The sequence below is a fragment of the Argiope bruennichi genome, chromosome 9 (genome assembly GCF_947563725.1).
Source record: "Argiope bruennichi chromosome 9, qqArgBrue1.1, whole genome shotgun sequence".
NCBI classification, from domain to species: domain Eukaryota; kingdom Metazoa; phylum Arthropoda; class Arachnida; order Araneae; family Araneidae; genus Argiope; species Argiope bruennichi.
Window position 1 is genome coordinate 57,117,089 of NC_079159.1, and position 16,825 is coordinate 57,133,913.

The 16,825-nt window shown below is 25.1% G+C and overlaps 1 protein-coding gene across 1 annotated transcript; it reads right to left on the reverse strand.

Moving 5' to 3' along the window:
* Nucleotides 1-5,628: 5,628 nt before the first annotated feature.
* Nucleotides 5,629-14,574, reverse strand: LOC129984569 (protein NipSnap homolog 3A-like). Its single transcript, XM_056094484.1, has 6 exons — nt 14,275-14,574; nt 10,158-10,461; nt 9,870-10,028; nt 9,580-9,735; nt 8,774-8,857; nt 5,629-6,011 (listed from the first exon to the last, which is right to left on the reverse strand). Exons 1-6 carry the CDS (start codon nt 14,305-14,307, stop codon nt 5,935-5,937), a joined length of 813 nt encoding a protein of 270 aa, XP_055950459.1. The 5' UTR covers nt 14,308-14,574; the 3' UTR covers nt 5,629-5,934.
* Between the last annotated feature and the right edge of the window lie 2,251 nt (nt 14,575-16,825).

A 16,825-nucleotide genomic window follows, 5' to 3' on the forward strand; every position in this document is an offset into this window, starting at 1 on the left:
ATTGATTCAGTATAAATGGTAAATTCACAACAAAGATTTTAAAAATTTTTAAAGAATTACAAAATTTAGAAAAAATGCACACGACATTGAAGTAGGTATCATTAAAAAGACAATCTTAAATTTTGAAACAGTGTAAAAATTTACTTATTTTTTGTGCAATAGTATTTTCGAAAGTTATCACTGAAAAACTTCAAAATATATAAAAACGAATATAAAAAATATCAGTATTCTATTTTCTCTCCCTCATAATTTCTGTAACAACAAAAGAAATTCATTTCTATCATGGTTTTAATTGCTATGATCTAAAATGTCATTCTCCTTTTTTTAGTATTTATCTGCCTATGTGAAAAAACAGACAGTGCTCCTTTTTCTCACTAAGTCCATTTCATTTGGAAAAAATGGGATTCAATAATTTTGCAGCATAGGATCTTAATTTACTAAGCTGTATTCCTACCATCGCACAGGATACATTTTTCCAAGTCTAATTATTTAAAATCCTTTAATAAACACAGTTTTCTACTTCAATATTTTTTGTTCACCTTCTCTTGTGCCAATAAAATTCGGGATAGCAGCTAAAACCTTCTCTTCTTTTGGTTTCTAGATTTTGAGCAACTTGCCGCAAATATAGCAAATCTTGGCATTCTATTTTTTTATCACTCATAATTTCTGTAACACAAAAGAAATTCACTTATATCATGATTTTAATTGCAATGATCTGAAATGTCATTTTCCTCTTTTTAGTATTCATCTGCCTATATGAAAAAACTACATAATACTCCTTTTTTCTTGCTAAGTCCATTTCCTTTGGAAGAAATGGAATTCAATACTTTTGCAAAATCATTAGGATCATTTCAAAAACTAAACAAATTATCATATAATTACTAAATATTTTTGGAATTCTGTGCATTGTAGGATATAAAAGAAGAGCAAAAATTTTCCTTTGGAGTTCAATGTTTAAAAAAAAAAATAACAGTGGCAAAAAACAAACAAATAGAGTAAGACATGATAAAAGAATAAAATTGATTTCAATTTAATTACAATAATAAATTATGTTATAGTTAATTTTGAAAAAGTATTTAAAAAGTTGTATGTCAATTAAATTGAAATTATTAAAAAAATAATTGACTCTTCTTTACAAAGTATTTAAACCATTTTTGTGTAATAATTATTTCAGAAATTAAGAACAATAAAAAAGCTGAATCTTATCTTAATCTTTGCTATCTTAAATAATTAATTTTGAAAATAGCATAATTGAGCTGATTATTCAAATTTTATTTCACTATTGTTCACTTTTTTAACCGAGGTTGATTTGTATTTTCTGTTAAATATATATATTTGTGTGTAAAGTGCATAAGATAGAGAAAACAGACAAAGTCAATATCTATTTATTTTTAAGCTACAAAAAGATAACTTTCAAAATAAGTGTTTAATTTTTACAATTCTTGGTTTAATATTACGACTTTACATTTCTTTGCAATTAAAACAATAAACTAAACTGCAGAGCAGCTATTTTATGTAGCTAAAATAAACCCATTTTAAATAAATGACTAGAATAAGGTACATTATTGTATAAACATCAATGCACATTGATATGAAATACTATATTTATTTTCAACAAAGGGTTACTATGTTTTGAACAACAAAATTTACCAACTATTTTCATTAATTTAATATTAAACAATATATATTTTAGAACAGTCAAAAATTCTGTAAAAAAGACAAATTAATTATTTATGTAAGCAATGTAGAACCAAAGCAGTACCAAAAAAAGAATATTCTGAGGTGGCATTATTAATAATATATTCATAATATATTTAAAAAAATAAAAAATGACAACGAGAACAGAAATTATGTAAATCATATTTTCAATTTGAATTACTTCTATAAGTAACATACACAAGATATGTTTACCAATTTGTACTCTTTCCAGAGATTGAAACACATTAGCTACTATAAAAATAATGTAAAAAAAGAATAATTTTCTATCACCTTGAGAAGTTAAAAAAAAAAATGTATGAAGTTATATTGATAGGGAATTTATTTTATTTAATTACTTGAGTGTTTATTAATGAATGAAAAAATCATTTAAAGTATGCACCATATTTTTGAAGTCAAACTAATCATTGTAAGATTATTATATTTTTTGCCTTATTTTTAATGTATTTGTTTTTTTACTAAATTTATAACATTCTGATACCATGATGGTCTTTTAGATAAAATTGGGAAATGAAAAAAATATGTAGAATATAATACATTCATTGTTTAAGTAGAATGTATAGAAACCAAATAAATAATATTAGTAATAATGTAAATCAAAAGTTTATGAATAATAAAAATTTAAAATTAATCACTTTTCATATAATACTATTTAAGAAACAAAGCTAATTTTAAAAAAAATGTAATGCATAAATAATACATTATACTGGAATAAATGTATAAATAATTTACAAATACTTTTTAAGACAGTTATCTATTATGTCACACAAATATAAGTACTGACCATAGTGCAATAACACTAAATTAAAAATAATAACACAGTATCATCTTGAAATATTTGAATAAATATCACAACCCAGAATAAAGGGATAAAAAATTCCACACTAACAAAACAAACTTTATATCCAGAACAAATTAAGTATACTATAAAAAAATCTGTGTAAATCTGAACATATTATCAACAAAACAATACAAAATATTAAAAAAAAAAAAAAAAAAGGAAGGGGGTGGGACACAGGCAATTAAAGTAACTTAATGCATGTTATTTCACTTTCAGGCTATGGTATAGACATCAATCAGGTGGGAAAAGTGATGTGTAGTCTAGCTTCAAGGGATAAGCTAGATATAAAATTTAAATACCTGTCACATTTATTTAGCATTATAAGTTTCATAAAACTTGTTCACTTTATATATCACCTTTTCATGTTTGCAAATCATTAGAATACAGGTAATAAGAATATACAGCAAAAATATAAGCTCAAAATACTCAAATTTGTGTGGTTCGTTATTTCCTTTTCAACATCCAATATTTTCATTTTAAATATGAAAATAAATTTAGAATTCAGAAATGCAAAAATCTTCAAATACATAAAAGAACATCAAGAAAAAGAAATATTTAATCTAACCAGACAATAAAATTTGGAAGTTGATGATTTACTAAAGAACTGATAATCAATGAGCGTATAGAGGTGGATGAACTATAGAAGCCAGATTCAAATACATTAGAAAGTCAAAGATTAAATGACATTTGGAACAGCTAAAATTTTTGAAGATATATAGACTTTAATAAGGAGCACTTTCAATATGACAAGAAAAAAATTGTTTATTATGAAGGCATTTTAGCTGAAGGATTAAAAAAATAATCGAGTTTTTTTATACACCAATATAGACAAAACTCCATTTTGCATAGCACTGTTATCAGAATATTTTATATGAATATGTATAAAATTATATTCACCCCATATTTCATACTATTCTTCCAACAGCTATTTTCCTGGCTCTTTGCTTTAATAAATTATATTTTACATGCATTTACCCGTAAAATTAGATTCTGATTAATGTGAATGAAGCTTACAAACTTTCATTAATCCCATCTATTTATCTTGCAACTTATGAGTTCCACTGTATTACAATTTTTTTTTTCTGACTCAATAAGTTATAAATAAGTAATATATAAATTTAAAAAAAAATTAAACATTTGATATCTTTAGGAAAAAGAAATTTCTGATTAAAAAGTATTGATAATTCTAAAACAAAATATTGGGAAACTGAATTAGATAATTTGCTTATCTATAGCAAAAGCGTAAAATTAAATATAGTAACAAAGTAATCAAGAGGAAGAATTTAATATAAGAAGTTCTATTTTCAAAAACTTCAACAAAGTAAAATTTAAATTATAAAAAGTAAAGATCCCTAAAGATATATATACATAAGAAAATTAAAATGAAATGAACTGTTAAATTCCCAGAAAGTATAGCATATTTCATAGCACTGATCAAAGGGGGAAATGTAGCTTAGGATGTTGTTTCATACACATAATTTTAATTACAATTTAGGTAAGACTTACTAATATGTGCAGATAATCAAATGGACTTATTAATAGACAAATATTCATCACATTAATTAAATATAGGAAGAAATACTCTCTTCACTCCATTATTCAATTATCTGATGATTAGATAATAATAATTATAAAAAAGTAACATTAATATAAAAGAAATACAGAACTGTTAATACAGTTTTTAGATTAAATAACAGCAAAATTTCAGAAATTTAAAGTAACATTAATATAAAAGAAATACAGAACTGTTAATATAGTTTTTAGATTAAATAACATCAAAATTTCAGAAATTTGGCCAAATCTTAATTAGCTCAGAATATTAGAGAGAAATGCAGCTTAATAAATAAAGTATACCTAGTTAATACACATTACAAAAATAAGATCCAGCAAATAAATATTCACTGTAAATCCTACAGTACATTTACAGTAACATTGCTTTCTAAATACTTATTCTTATACGTCTACATTTTCATTTCAGCTAAAACGAATGAGATTCTTATATTTTTTAAAAGCTTACACAATGCTCATAAAAAATATTTAACATAAATAAAAAAAGAATCTAAAATTCATCCTATTCAACATAATTAAAATATATCACAGCTCTAACTAAAATAGGAATAACAATAAATAATAAGTTTTAATATTTGGACAAAATATTTTAAGATAAAATAAATCAATAACATTACTATAAAACTGCCAATGTTGAATTTTTATAAAAGATTAAAATCTTTTTAATACAAGACAAACATTTAATTTTACTTAGATTATATTATTTTTGAAATAGAGTAATGATAATGCAATCATATTTAAACTGATCATAAAAAATTGCAACATTTAAATTTAAGACAGCTAATAAATTTCATCATTAAATATTAAAGTAGCAATTATCAAATGTATCCTTTACACATTATATATACAATAAAGTAATATTACATTCTGTATACAAATATGCACTGTGTAATATGGCCTACATGCATATTGAAATGTAGGTGAGAGTAATGGAAGACAGCAGAGATTAATAAGAGTGGCCAGGATAAAAGACATTTCCAAATGCTGCCAAAACACATTGCTAATTCCTATATTCTTTCTTTCTGGCAGCATTTTCAACTTTTTAAACCAGTCACAATTTTAAAAGGCCCCTTACAGCAATTGCAGTGAAAATTACACATTACATTCGGCAAAACTCTATGAACAAAATTTTTAAGTTTAAATAACTTTGAAAATGAAACAAATTTTTCTTTAAAAAAAATTTAAGATTATTTACATTAGTTAAAATACATCTGTCAGTTACATTCACACATAAAAAAAATTAAAAATCCAAATTACTGATAACGGAAATGAAACATTTTATAAATACGTAACAGAATATGAGCATATGTTATGAAATTAAAAAAAAAATTTTTTTTAATTTAATCCTGATTTTCAAAATCAATGTAATCAATAGAAAAAGACTTTAATAATATAATATATTTCAGCAAAAATACTTTTAATATTGTAGGTTTTTCTAATGCTTTATAATATGAGAAAACAAAATATTTTATATGATGCATTACATGATACCTATGACTAGTTAAAAGTTTCTCATTCATTTGTATATATGAGAAATATTTGTTGCAAGACAATCAATAATTGATTGATTCTAAAAATGACAGGAACAGTAATCATAATAACTATCGTCGATAAAAATAAACATTTTTGCAAGTATTTTTTTTTTTTTCAAAATTGGGAATTTAAAGAAATTTAGTGGGGAAATAAGGATGAATTCAATTCAAGATTCATTAAGGAAATACATTAAATAATACTGTAAAAATTAATAGATAATTAAATCAATATTGAAACTTTAATATATTTCACTTTTAAATATATATTTCATAACCTCACTGCAAAGGAGAAGCTTTATGTGGCAGTAAACCTTTGCTGTAACCAGTGAGAACTTCATGATAAAAAGCATGTACTGAAAATAAAATAAAAAGTTAATTTTAAAATCAATTATGATTTTAGAAGATACAATATAGATAGATAAAAATTATATATATATACACAAAAAGTATAATATATACACAAAAGTAATAAAATCAAGTTAATAGGCAAATCAAATTAAACCAAATAAAAAAGAATCCGGCCTGAAGACTTTTTCAAGGGTCACCCTCAGGCAGGGATTCAAAAAAAGGGATTTTTTCTGTGAAGGAATGCAGACTAGATAGTCTAATAATGATTTCTCGTGAGCCGAAAATCCCCTGAAATTAGGCCCAAAAGATATACCATTTTAACAGAAAGCAAAATACGAAACAACAAATTAGAAGAAATCCACAAATAAGTAAAAATACAAAAATAACAAAAATACTATATAATAACACTCAAACCAGTATTGCAAACAAAAAGGAAAGATACTTTTGCAGCAGGCAAATAAATTTTAAGCTATTGATTGTGATTCTTGCTTTTTAAGACTAACGTACTTAAGGCAAAAAACAATTGTAGGGTCCCAGCGCCATCTATTGAGTGATCTAATATGCAAGGAAAGTTCTATTTTAATTTTAGGAAAAGGATTAAATCCAAACCATACCTTGTTTAATCAAAAAGTAGACATTACAGTAATTTCTAGGAAATTCATTATTAATTAAATTTTTAATGTAGTTGTTTGAAATTTCAATATAGGAATTTTTATTATTGCAAACCCTTTTGATCCTGTTAACTTGTGAGAAAATTAGATTTTTGAAAATTTTAGAACTTAGATTGGAATGATAATTACAAAGTTTTGTTATTTTAAAGTTCAATTGATCCCTTTTATTGTAGATACCAACTATTGTTTTATCATTAGCAATTTCGATTTTTAAATCCAGAAAGGTAGCCTCAAGTTGATTTTTATTTGTTTCTGTTAGAATTAAATCTTTTGGATAGCAATTAGTAACAATATTAGTATTGTCTAAGTTTATCAAAAGCAGGTCATCAATATACCTGCACCCGTTTATTAAATTATATTTAATTATTTTTTCTCATAGTAATGTAGGAAAATATTAGCTAAAGCACTTGAGAAAGCTGTTCCCATTGGAATGCCCTTAACTTGTTTATAAAAATTAATTCCATTAAAAACGTAATTTTCAGTAATATTAAAATTACATAACTCTAGCCAGTTATTTTTAGAAATAACATTTTCATTTAAATATTAGTCATGTATATAAAAGTACAGACCTTTATTAATTTTTCATGAGGTAGATTGGTGTATAAATAATCGAAATCATAAGTATTAATTTTATTAATGTTGTTATCTTTAAGAAAATCCAGTACTTCTTTGTTACCAGAAATTATAAAGTTGTCTTCATCTTTGATTTTGTCCAGGATAATTTTTAAGTATTTAAAGAAATGTTTTCCCATATAATAATTATAGCTGCCAGTGGTACAAGTCACAAATCTGAATTTTAATGGATTTTTATGAAATTTAACTGTTGGGAATAAATAAGGATAGTTTAGAGAGCAAGTCTTAATTTTGGGGTTTTTTTTTGCGAAAGCCAGCATTCTTTTATCTAATTCCTTTTTCCCGGTGTACTTTAACATATAAGTTGTGTTAGAGTTATATTCATTAATTAAAAGTACTTTATAATAATATTAACAAATTAATCAGAAATTATTTGTTGATTTATCTATTACTGTAATAACAAATTTTTCTTTAATTTTTTTTTTTTTTTTTCGTTTTTTAATGTTTTGCTAAATTAGATTTGTCAATATCAGTATTCATCTATATTTTAATTTCCTCTAAAATTCTCACTTTCCATCCTCAAAAATCTTCCGCAGGCCAATGGTATTTTCTAGATAATTTGGCAATAAAAATATCCAAATCTTTACCAATAGAAATTAAAATTTTATTATGGTTTATTTTTCTCTTAATCTAAATTTAGTTCCTCTTTCAATTAAACCATTCCATTCTTCCATGAGGAATCATTATTAGACTATCTAGTCTGCATTCCTTTTTTTGAATCCCTGCCTGAGGGTGACCCTTGGAAAAGTCATCAGGCTGGATTCTTTTTTATTTGGTTTACTTTGATTTGCCTATTAACTTGATTTTATTACTTTTGTCTCAATTCATCTGTGTTTTAGAAGTAGCTGCATTTGCGCTCTCTAAATACTATGAAGTTTTTCCTGTTTTGTTTTTAGTTTCAATAAGAAATAATTTTTAGTTGCAATTCCGAAACTATTTCGTTTTGTTTCCTTTTCATTTTCAAAATATTTCTTACTTTAGATTGGTTATATATATTTATATATATATACATATAAGTGCATAGTGCATTTCAAAATTTCATCATAAAAATGAACTACAGAATAAAAATCATAATTTCTCAAAAATGTAGCCATAAATGAAAGAAAATCTTGAAAGCCAAATCTACTCCCCTCCCCCTTTATATGCAATACATAAAAAATGTTAGGCAATGGAAATGAAATTCAGAAGTAAAACATGGAAATAATATTCTTAATACATATAATGTCCAATGTTCATATGCTAAAATAAAAGCAAAATGCTTTACCATTTCAGAAAATTAAAGTCAATTTAAAATTTTATTATTGAACAAATCTAGATTTGTTTAGAAATATTTTTTTGTTCAGTTTCAATTCATTACTTCCCTCAACTTCATGGCTCAATCCTATCAAAGTTTGTATGAGTTCCCTTAAACTACAATTAATACAAAAGAGATATAATAATTATAATAATAAAAATAAACTTACAAACAGATTTATTAGGCTCACTAAGTAACTGGAGTCTTGAAAATGCAAATTTATCAAAGCTTTCATGCTGCCATAGTGCATACACTAGAAAAAAAGGAAAAATAAATAAATAAAAACTGAAGCAATTGAAGTTTCAAGTATATTAATAAAGATAATTAGAATTTTTAATGATACTTATTAATAATTCAAAAAAATTAAAATATATGTAGCTTTGATATTTTATTAAGATGTATCTATATTACAAATCCCTAATAATACATTTTTAAATTTAAACTCTTCATACCTTGAATGATCAGATATTATTTAACAATTTAGCATCTAGAAGGTTTAATGTAATGCAATCTAATACTCCAAAAAACATGTTTTTAGCTTTTCATATATGATATCGTTAAACTATCAACCTAACATTGTCATAATGAATTGTTTGTAGAAATATTTTTGGGTTGAAAAGAAAGAATATAAAGTTGGCACACAAGAAGTCTTTTAAAAAAATAGAACAAAAGAAGAAGAGTTTAAATGTAAAAAGATTATACCGAATTCCATTAACAAATAAACAGACAAAACTCTTTTATACTAGTTTTCCATTTATTTCCTTTTCAAATATTAAACATTTACAAAAAAAATTGCCTATTTTTTAAAATGATTTTTATTTTTTTAAAAAAAAACCTTTTTAGCTTATTTTGTTAAATTAAACCTAAAAAGATTTTATTTTACAAAGATAAAAAAAGATTTTATTTAAGACAAATTTTTAAACAGATTAAAAACATTTACAAATACTTTAGAAGAAGATATGAAAAGAAAGATACCTGTATTATGAGGACCAAAAATTGATGTAAAGCAAGCAACAAGAACTGAATTAGTGCTCTTCAATTTTAATGAGCTTAATTCCATAGCAGCTTTTAATCTTCCATCCCAAATATCGGTGTGACTATTCATATTGAATATTTGCAATTCATAAACACCTTCAAAAAGTGAAAAAAAAAATCAATACTAATTTGTTTGCATTTAATCATGCAAATCATTCTAAGATTAAATAAAAATCTGATACAATTTAGAAAATATCTTATAAGAAAATTTAAAAGTGAACAAATATTACCAGATTTGCTTGGTAAAGTAATTAAACTCCATGGTAACAATGTCATTGTTGCATTTGTTTGACTTATCCACATAGCTGACACTTTATTTTTGTAATTTGTTTGCCATTCCATGTCCTTTGCAAGTGCATCTCGAACTTTAGCTCTATGTTCATGATTATCTAATAGAAAAGAAGATAAAATATAATAAAAGGAATATTTAAATACATATAAAAATATAGAACATTAATACATAAGAAGTGCATTATAAACATATACAATTGGGAAAGGGAAAAGCAATATGCACTAACCATATTCCCAAATGTGGATAATTTCATTCAGACCTCCTAATTCTGTAATCCAGAAACCAAACAGCTTTGAGTGCTTAATGCGAAGGTGAAAATTATCTTCAGTAAATTTTATATATTCTTTGTAATCTTTAGGGCGCACAGTGTAAGTTCTAATTTCAAAGATTTTTTGTGATTCTTTATTGCTTAAATTCAGCCCATCAACATCTGTTATTTTATGAGGTGTGTGCAAAGGTGGAACTGATAAATTTCTATTCTGGCTGTTCCAATGGTTGAATCCATTATGACCTCGTTGTCGAAATAAAGCCTGAAAAGAAATTTTAAATGTTTTATGAAATAGAAATAATTTTAAATGAAGTTTCTCAACTAAAATTTAAGAAGGTAGTATTATAAGCTCATATTAAGACAAAACTGAGAATTAGAGAAATTTTTTACCCAATATTGATTTTTTGGCAAAATTAAATTTATTAGAAAATATGAAACAAAATAATCTTAAATTTCTTTTGTATAAAATATACTGTATGACTTTTATTTAAATTATGGAATTGAAAATAGCAAGTTCAGATATTGCAAAACAATTATTTATTTTTTTAAATATCTCACATTAGATAACATATGCAGAGTGTTACAACATAATTCATACATAACTTTTTCAAACATATGCAGAGAATCATCTTATTTTTAAACTCTCAAAATACTGACTATAAAAGAAATTTAATCAACTAAATTACTTGATGTTCATTACATAAATACCATTTTTTTTAAAGTAGTTCAAAACACTTAAATCTCTAAAAGATGTCATTTTTGAACAAAACATCATCAATATATTTTTTGAACAGTTTATTATTTGCATGGAAAATGTTGAGGCATTCAAAGAATATAAATTTATTCGATATCAGCATTGCTAGAACAGTTATTAACCTTTTGCTTATGGATGGTACAGCTGCTACACCATTTTTTTTTTTTTTTTTTTTTACCTTTGCTCACAGGCCAGTACAACTGTTGTATAAGAGACAAGTTACGATATCCTTCCCTCTAGTAAACTTTTCAGTAGTACTCTAACTGCCCCATAAAACCATTTGCCTACTGTGTAGCACATCATGGGGTCAGGAAATTTCTGCCAGTAGTAGCTCATAATCAGTTTGGGTGCTGATGAATTCTGCAAGCCATGTTTTGCAGACTTTTTTTCAAAAAAGAAGCTGTCTTAAGATTATGAAATGAGTAGAGTTAATTTCATTTATGAATTATTTTAGAATGAACTGAATTGTTTTTTTACCCATTCCATAATTTTGTGTTATCGCTTTTCTCATATTAATAGTACCAATTTTTAATAGTGAATGCTGATCTAGATCAAGAATGTATGCATATTAAAGCTTTATGAAGATGTTTTCAGAAAAAGAATCGAAAACATTTCAGAAATAAAACTACTTTCTATCATAATACGGTCATAACTTAATAACACATTGAAAAGTAGTAATTTATGAACAAATTACCAACTGTACAAACTTACACACATGAATTAACATATAAGTGATAATCAATGACTATATATCAAATTCTAAGTAAACCATATAAAATTTTAATTTATTGAATTATATTTTTAAAATTTAATAATTATTTGCATTTCAGAAATTTTTTGGATAGAAAAATATATTTTTTAATTCAATTACTGACTATGTTAAACTCTAAGTGAATTTTTCAGAAAGCCCTATATGCTATAAAAGTTGACATTTTCAACAAAAAATTAAATTTTCAATGTGCGGGCTAAGCATTAAAAATGTAATGAGAAATGCTACTATTAATTTATATTAAAAAAGTTTCAAACTATGTTAAGTAAAAAATATAATCAATTTTATTATACATAGCATATTAAAATGTTTCACTATGTTTTTAATCAACAGGACAGAAGAACAGTGTAACCTGAGTGATACACAAAGAAAGAAATTAGCACTTTTAAATAGAAAATACAAGCTACTAGTCTTATAATATAAAAATAAATATAAAAATAAAATTAAGTTTGCATTGCAATGTTCAAGCTTTAAAAGAAGTTCATAGTTTCAGCAATAACTAAATAAATTTTATTTATTTTTTACAATTCAAAATAAACACAGTGACAGTTTCTATTCATATTATGTGTATAAATAAATAATTATAAAATTAGTGATGTTTTGTTTAATATGCCAAATAATTATTCAGCAGAAAACTTTATATAATTTATTCAGCATCATAATGATAATGCCTTTCCATAAATTGCCGTTTTAGGGGGGGAAATGAAATAAAACTGTGATATGAGGTCTCATCTAGGATACAGACAAGGATAAAATCACAAAAAAGCAACCTGTTTACTGCAAAGGGCTGAGATAACCATTAATGGTACAGGTGGTCGAAATCAAAGGGATCATTTCCAACAAATGTGGTTAAAAGAAGGGGAAGGCATTTTTTAAGTTCTTCTTGATAAGGATTGCAGCAAGAGAAATTTTTTAGAATTTTGTTCCTGTAACCTAAAGGTTAAATACTGTTTCTTCGAATAAATTTTCTTTAATTTGAATTCTACTATACAGTAAAATATATGCCATCAACTTTCTCACTTATATATAATCAGGAAATAAATGTAAATAAATTAATAGATTACAAAGTGAATGGCATTTGATCATTTTACCAATTTAAAACAACATACCACCTTTCTATTAGCAAATTTTAAAAAATGTCAATCACTGGCTCAACTATTAGAACATTTGTTCATTAACAGCTTCATTGCTAATAACAATGAATCTATAATTAATTTTATATCACTATCCTCCTGCTGAATTGAATTTCAAAATTGATAGTAGTTTTGATTTGATGAATTTATTCAATTTATCTAAAAAAGTTTTTTTAAATATTAATTAATTTTTTTTAAATTCAGAGTCAAAATTTTAACAAAGCAAAGTTTACAAAGATAAGTTTATTTCCAAATAATAAAATTTCATTTATCTAAAATGCTTTTTAATCCTTACTGCTGTTTTTAAATGTATTTATGTATTAACCTCATGCCAGCAATTAATTAACAAAGAATGGATCTTATAGGCTCTTTTGTAACTAATGAAATGCAGTTAATACAAAAATAGTAACGTGTTAAGGGTACAAATACCTTTCAAGCTTTAAAGAATCATACCATCAACTTGTTGAACTGTTACTTTTGAAGAGTATCTTTTATTAACACTTCTAAGTAAATGCATAATAACTGGCAAATATTTTCCATCAATAAATTGCATTTTATTTATATCAATTTGATATAAATGCATCAAATAAAATTTGCACTAGTAGATTGTGATCAACATTTTTTACTTTTTCTTAATTTAATAGTGTATTCAATGATTTTTTTAACAGTGAAGTAAAGGATCTAAACAGTCTAATAGCATCAAAACCTTTCCAAAAATAGTGAAAAAAAAATGCAACCTTTATTTCATAATTGGTGAGAAAATATAACTTTAATATAGTTTATTATGGGGGCCATGTTAATGGAATATGGGCTAATTTAAGATAAAAATTAGGATTTAAATTAAATTAAGAGATATCATTACATGTATATATTATAACATTCATTGACAAGATTATATCAGTCAAGCAGTAACAACATATTTAAAAATATACTAAATATGTGTTTTTTATTATTATATAATCAAAAAGTAATTAAATTATACAAATTTGTAAGAGTTTTTTTTTTTTTTTTTTTTTAACAGCACATCCTAAAATGCTCATAATGAAAAGCAAAACTACTTATTTAACAAGCAGGTTGTATATCTAATAAATTAGATTGAAATGAATGAAAAATATTAATCAGACAATTACTTTAAATTTTAAAAAAGAGTTAAGCATAAATTAAGTTTATATCAATAGTTTTATTAATGAATAGTCTATATCCCACACTATGGTCAATAAGCAAAAATAAAAGAATACTGATAGCCACATATTTTTTTAATACGTGATTTCTCAAGAGTTTAATTCATGACAAGTGTCATAATAAAATAATAATTTGCAGATCTGTTTCAAAATTATTACTATATGAAAATTTTAATCGCATAAGAAAAAATTAAAAATTCACAAAATTAACTATAGTCAGATAGAAATAAAATATTACCCCAATAAATCTGCAACGCATGAATGAAGTCATAGCTAATCAAAAGTGAATTACGATATTATTTGAATCTTTGTTATATTTGAAAGTAACCAATATTTAATTTTAGGTTAAGGTCGAAGAGTATATATTCACCAATGTGATCAGTTTTCGTTAAATTAAGAAGACAAATATATTGAAAGCTATGGGCTATTATTGTTATTACTTCCACTTTAAAAAAATTTCAAATTCTTCATTTAATTAAAGCAATATTCAATATTTTCTTGGTACACTGGGAATATGCCGGTCGACGAAAATTTAACTTGTTTTGTTTTTCTTTTCTTTTGCAATGTTGCCAATTGACTTAAAGAGAATTTCCGATTGAAAATATATTTTTCAGTTTCTGAGGAAAAAAAAAAAAAAAAACTATGTGAGGGCAAAACAATTTTTCATACGATATAAAATAATTGTATAAAATTTAACATCAAGAAAGTTTGATGAAAAGACGCATTTATATGAACGACATTCTGAAAATTAAATGTACAAATTATTTAGTTTGAGATCGAATACATGATTATTAACGGCCGTATTCACCAAACCGGTTGCTAAACATCGGATCGTTCAACCCATGATCAATGACAAATCATCAACCAATGATCATTGGTATTCACGAACGTTAATTTTACGACTAAGCATCAAGGTTACGACAAGCAGCTTTTTCTGCTTTTTTCAACCGGAAATGGATCTTCATTGGTCTATATATATCACATGATTATCAGCTGATGGGTGGCGCTGTTTCGTGTTTTTGTTGTTATTTTGTTTCTTTCCGAGATGTGTACAAGGAATGTGGTAAGATCAAACGAGAAAATAAAGGAGATATTGCCTAGTGACAGGGGTGTTTGTGCTCCGGGGAAACCCCGGAATTCCGGGGATTTTGAACTTCGATACCCGGAAATTCCGGGGATGGTCATTCAAAAGGAAGTAGGAATAATAATGAATTATTTATTTTGATCTGGGTAATTTTGTTTGCTTTGAAAGCAGAAAACGCAAGGTCAGTGTGTGTGGTGAAAACTTTTCCTTTCTTTCTCCAAAGGCAGTGATAATGCGTGAAAAGGGGGGAAAAACTTCTTTTTTGTTCTTATTGCGAGTTATGACTCATTCCCCCGGTTCTCGGACATTCTCTTCTGGATTCTTTTCGGCAAGTAGGCGCCGCAGAAAAAAAAGGGAGAGACTTCGTTCGACCAGATGTGCGATCACGTGACCTGGGTTCAAAGGTCTTAATTTTGCAAAATTAATGGTTATTAATTTTGCAAAAAAAGTAATTCGTTGAACTTTTATAATTAGGTCATTCAATACTTCATAATTGTAATTTTTCATTTCTCCCCCCCCCCTTCAAAATGTCGGTAGTAAGTCCATAAAAGTTTCAGGGGATTTTTTGGGGTCCCACAAACACCCCTGTAGTGATAATCTCACCGATTTGCTTACATGATATTATAGCTTTTCGTAGGATTGTTTCTCTGACTATACATTATTAACCAAGTATATTTTAAATTTCCACTGTTTTATTATATAATAAAACATTTGAGCATTTGCTGTCTTTTGAATTGAGAATATGCATATTAGCTGTGCTTTGAATAGTTTTCCAATGAATTAAACTTTTACAAAAGGCCTATCTGAATTAAATTTTTGAAAAAAATGCATATTAACCTTAAATTAGTTCATTTACTTATGGAAATATTTAAACATTTTTTATATAATTATAGAGTATATACATAAACAATAGAAATAACAAACTGCTGCAAACTGATTTCGCAAGTGAGGAGTTCATTGAAGCTTCTTCTAAACAATGAATTTAACAAAAATTGTAGTATCCTGTATTTTTAATATAATAAAAGAGGAGGAAATGTAGTGTATAAAATCTTGCTTACAAGTATTATGACTTTCATATTAGTAAATAATTTTCATTTACACAAAATATTTCAATTTCCAAAGGTTATTTAAATTGTAATGAAAAGCAATGATATCTCTGGCAATCCCATATAATTGTTTGCATGAAGTTTATAGCATATATTGCAAACTTCTCTTTAAGATTGTTATTAGACTTTCAGCATTTATTTTTAAACAAATAGGTTTTAAACTTCCACAATATATTATATTTAAAAAAAATACTAAGATTGTTTATGGTGTCAATATTTAAATATGTATTAGTTGTCTACATATTCAGTAGTTTTTGAGATAATTTTTTTCCCTCAAAGCTGAATAAAAGTAAAAAATACTTATTCTGTGGTATGCTTTTATTTCTATCGAAAAGCAAATATGGAAAAATTTTCTTTTATTAACTATCAGAATATTAAATTTTTACATATATAATTGTTAAAAAAGATATAAATTTATAGTTATAAATGCCAGAATATATACATATAAGAAGAATATATATATTCAGAATATATGCTGCAAATCAGAAAATTCAAATTATAAACAAAAGTCAGTGAAAATTGTATATGAATATTGAAGAATTCTTATGAAAAACAAGAGCCTTTTTTGCCAAAATAAATATTCATGCAATAAATATTTA

Bases quoted from the DNA above. Each gene is read 5' to 3' on its own strand.
- LOC129984569 (XM_056094484.1), bottom strand. From the start codon at position 14,307: ATGACTTCATTCATGCGTTGCAGATTTATTGGG. The intron at 10,462-14,274 runs GTAATATTTTAT...ATTTCTTTTCAG, and splicing joins TGCGTTGCAGATTTATTGGG to GCTTTATTTCGACAACGAGG. The intron at 6,012-8,773 runs GTAAGTTTATTT...TTTTATTTTCAG, and splicing joins TGAGCCTAATAAATCTGTTT to TACATGCTTTTTATCATGAA.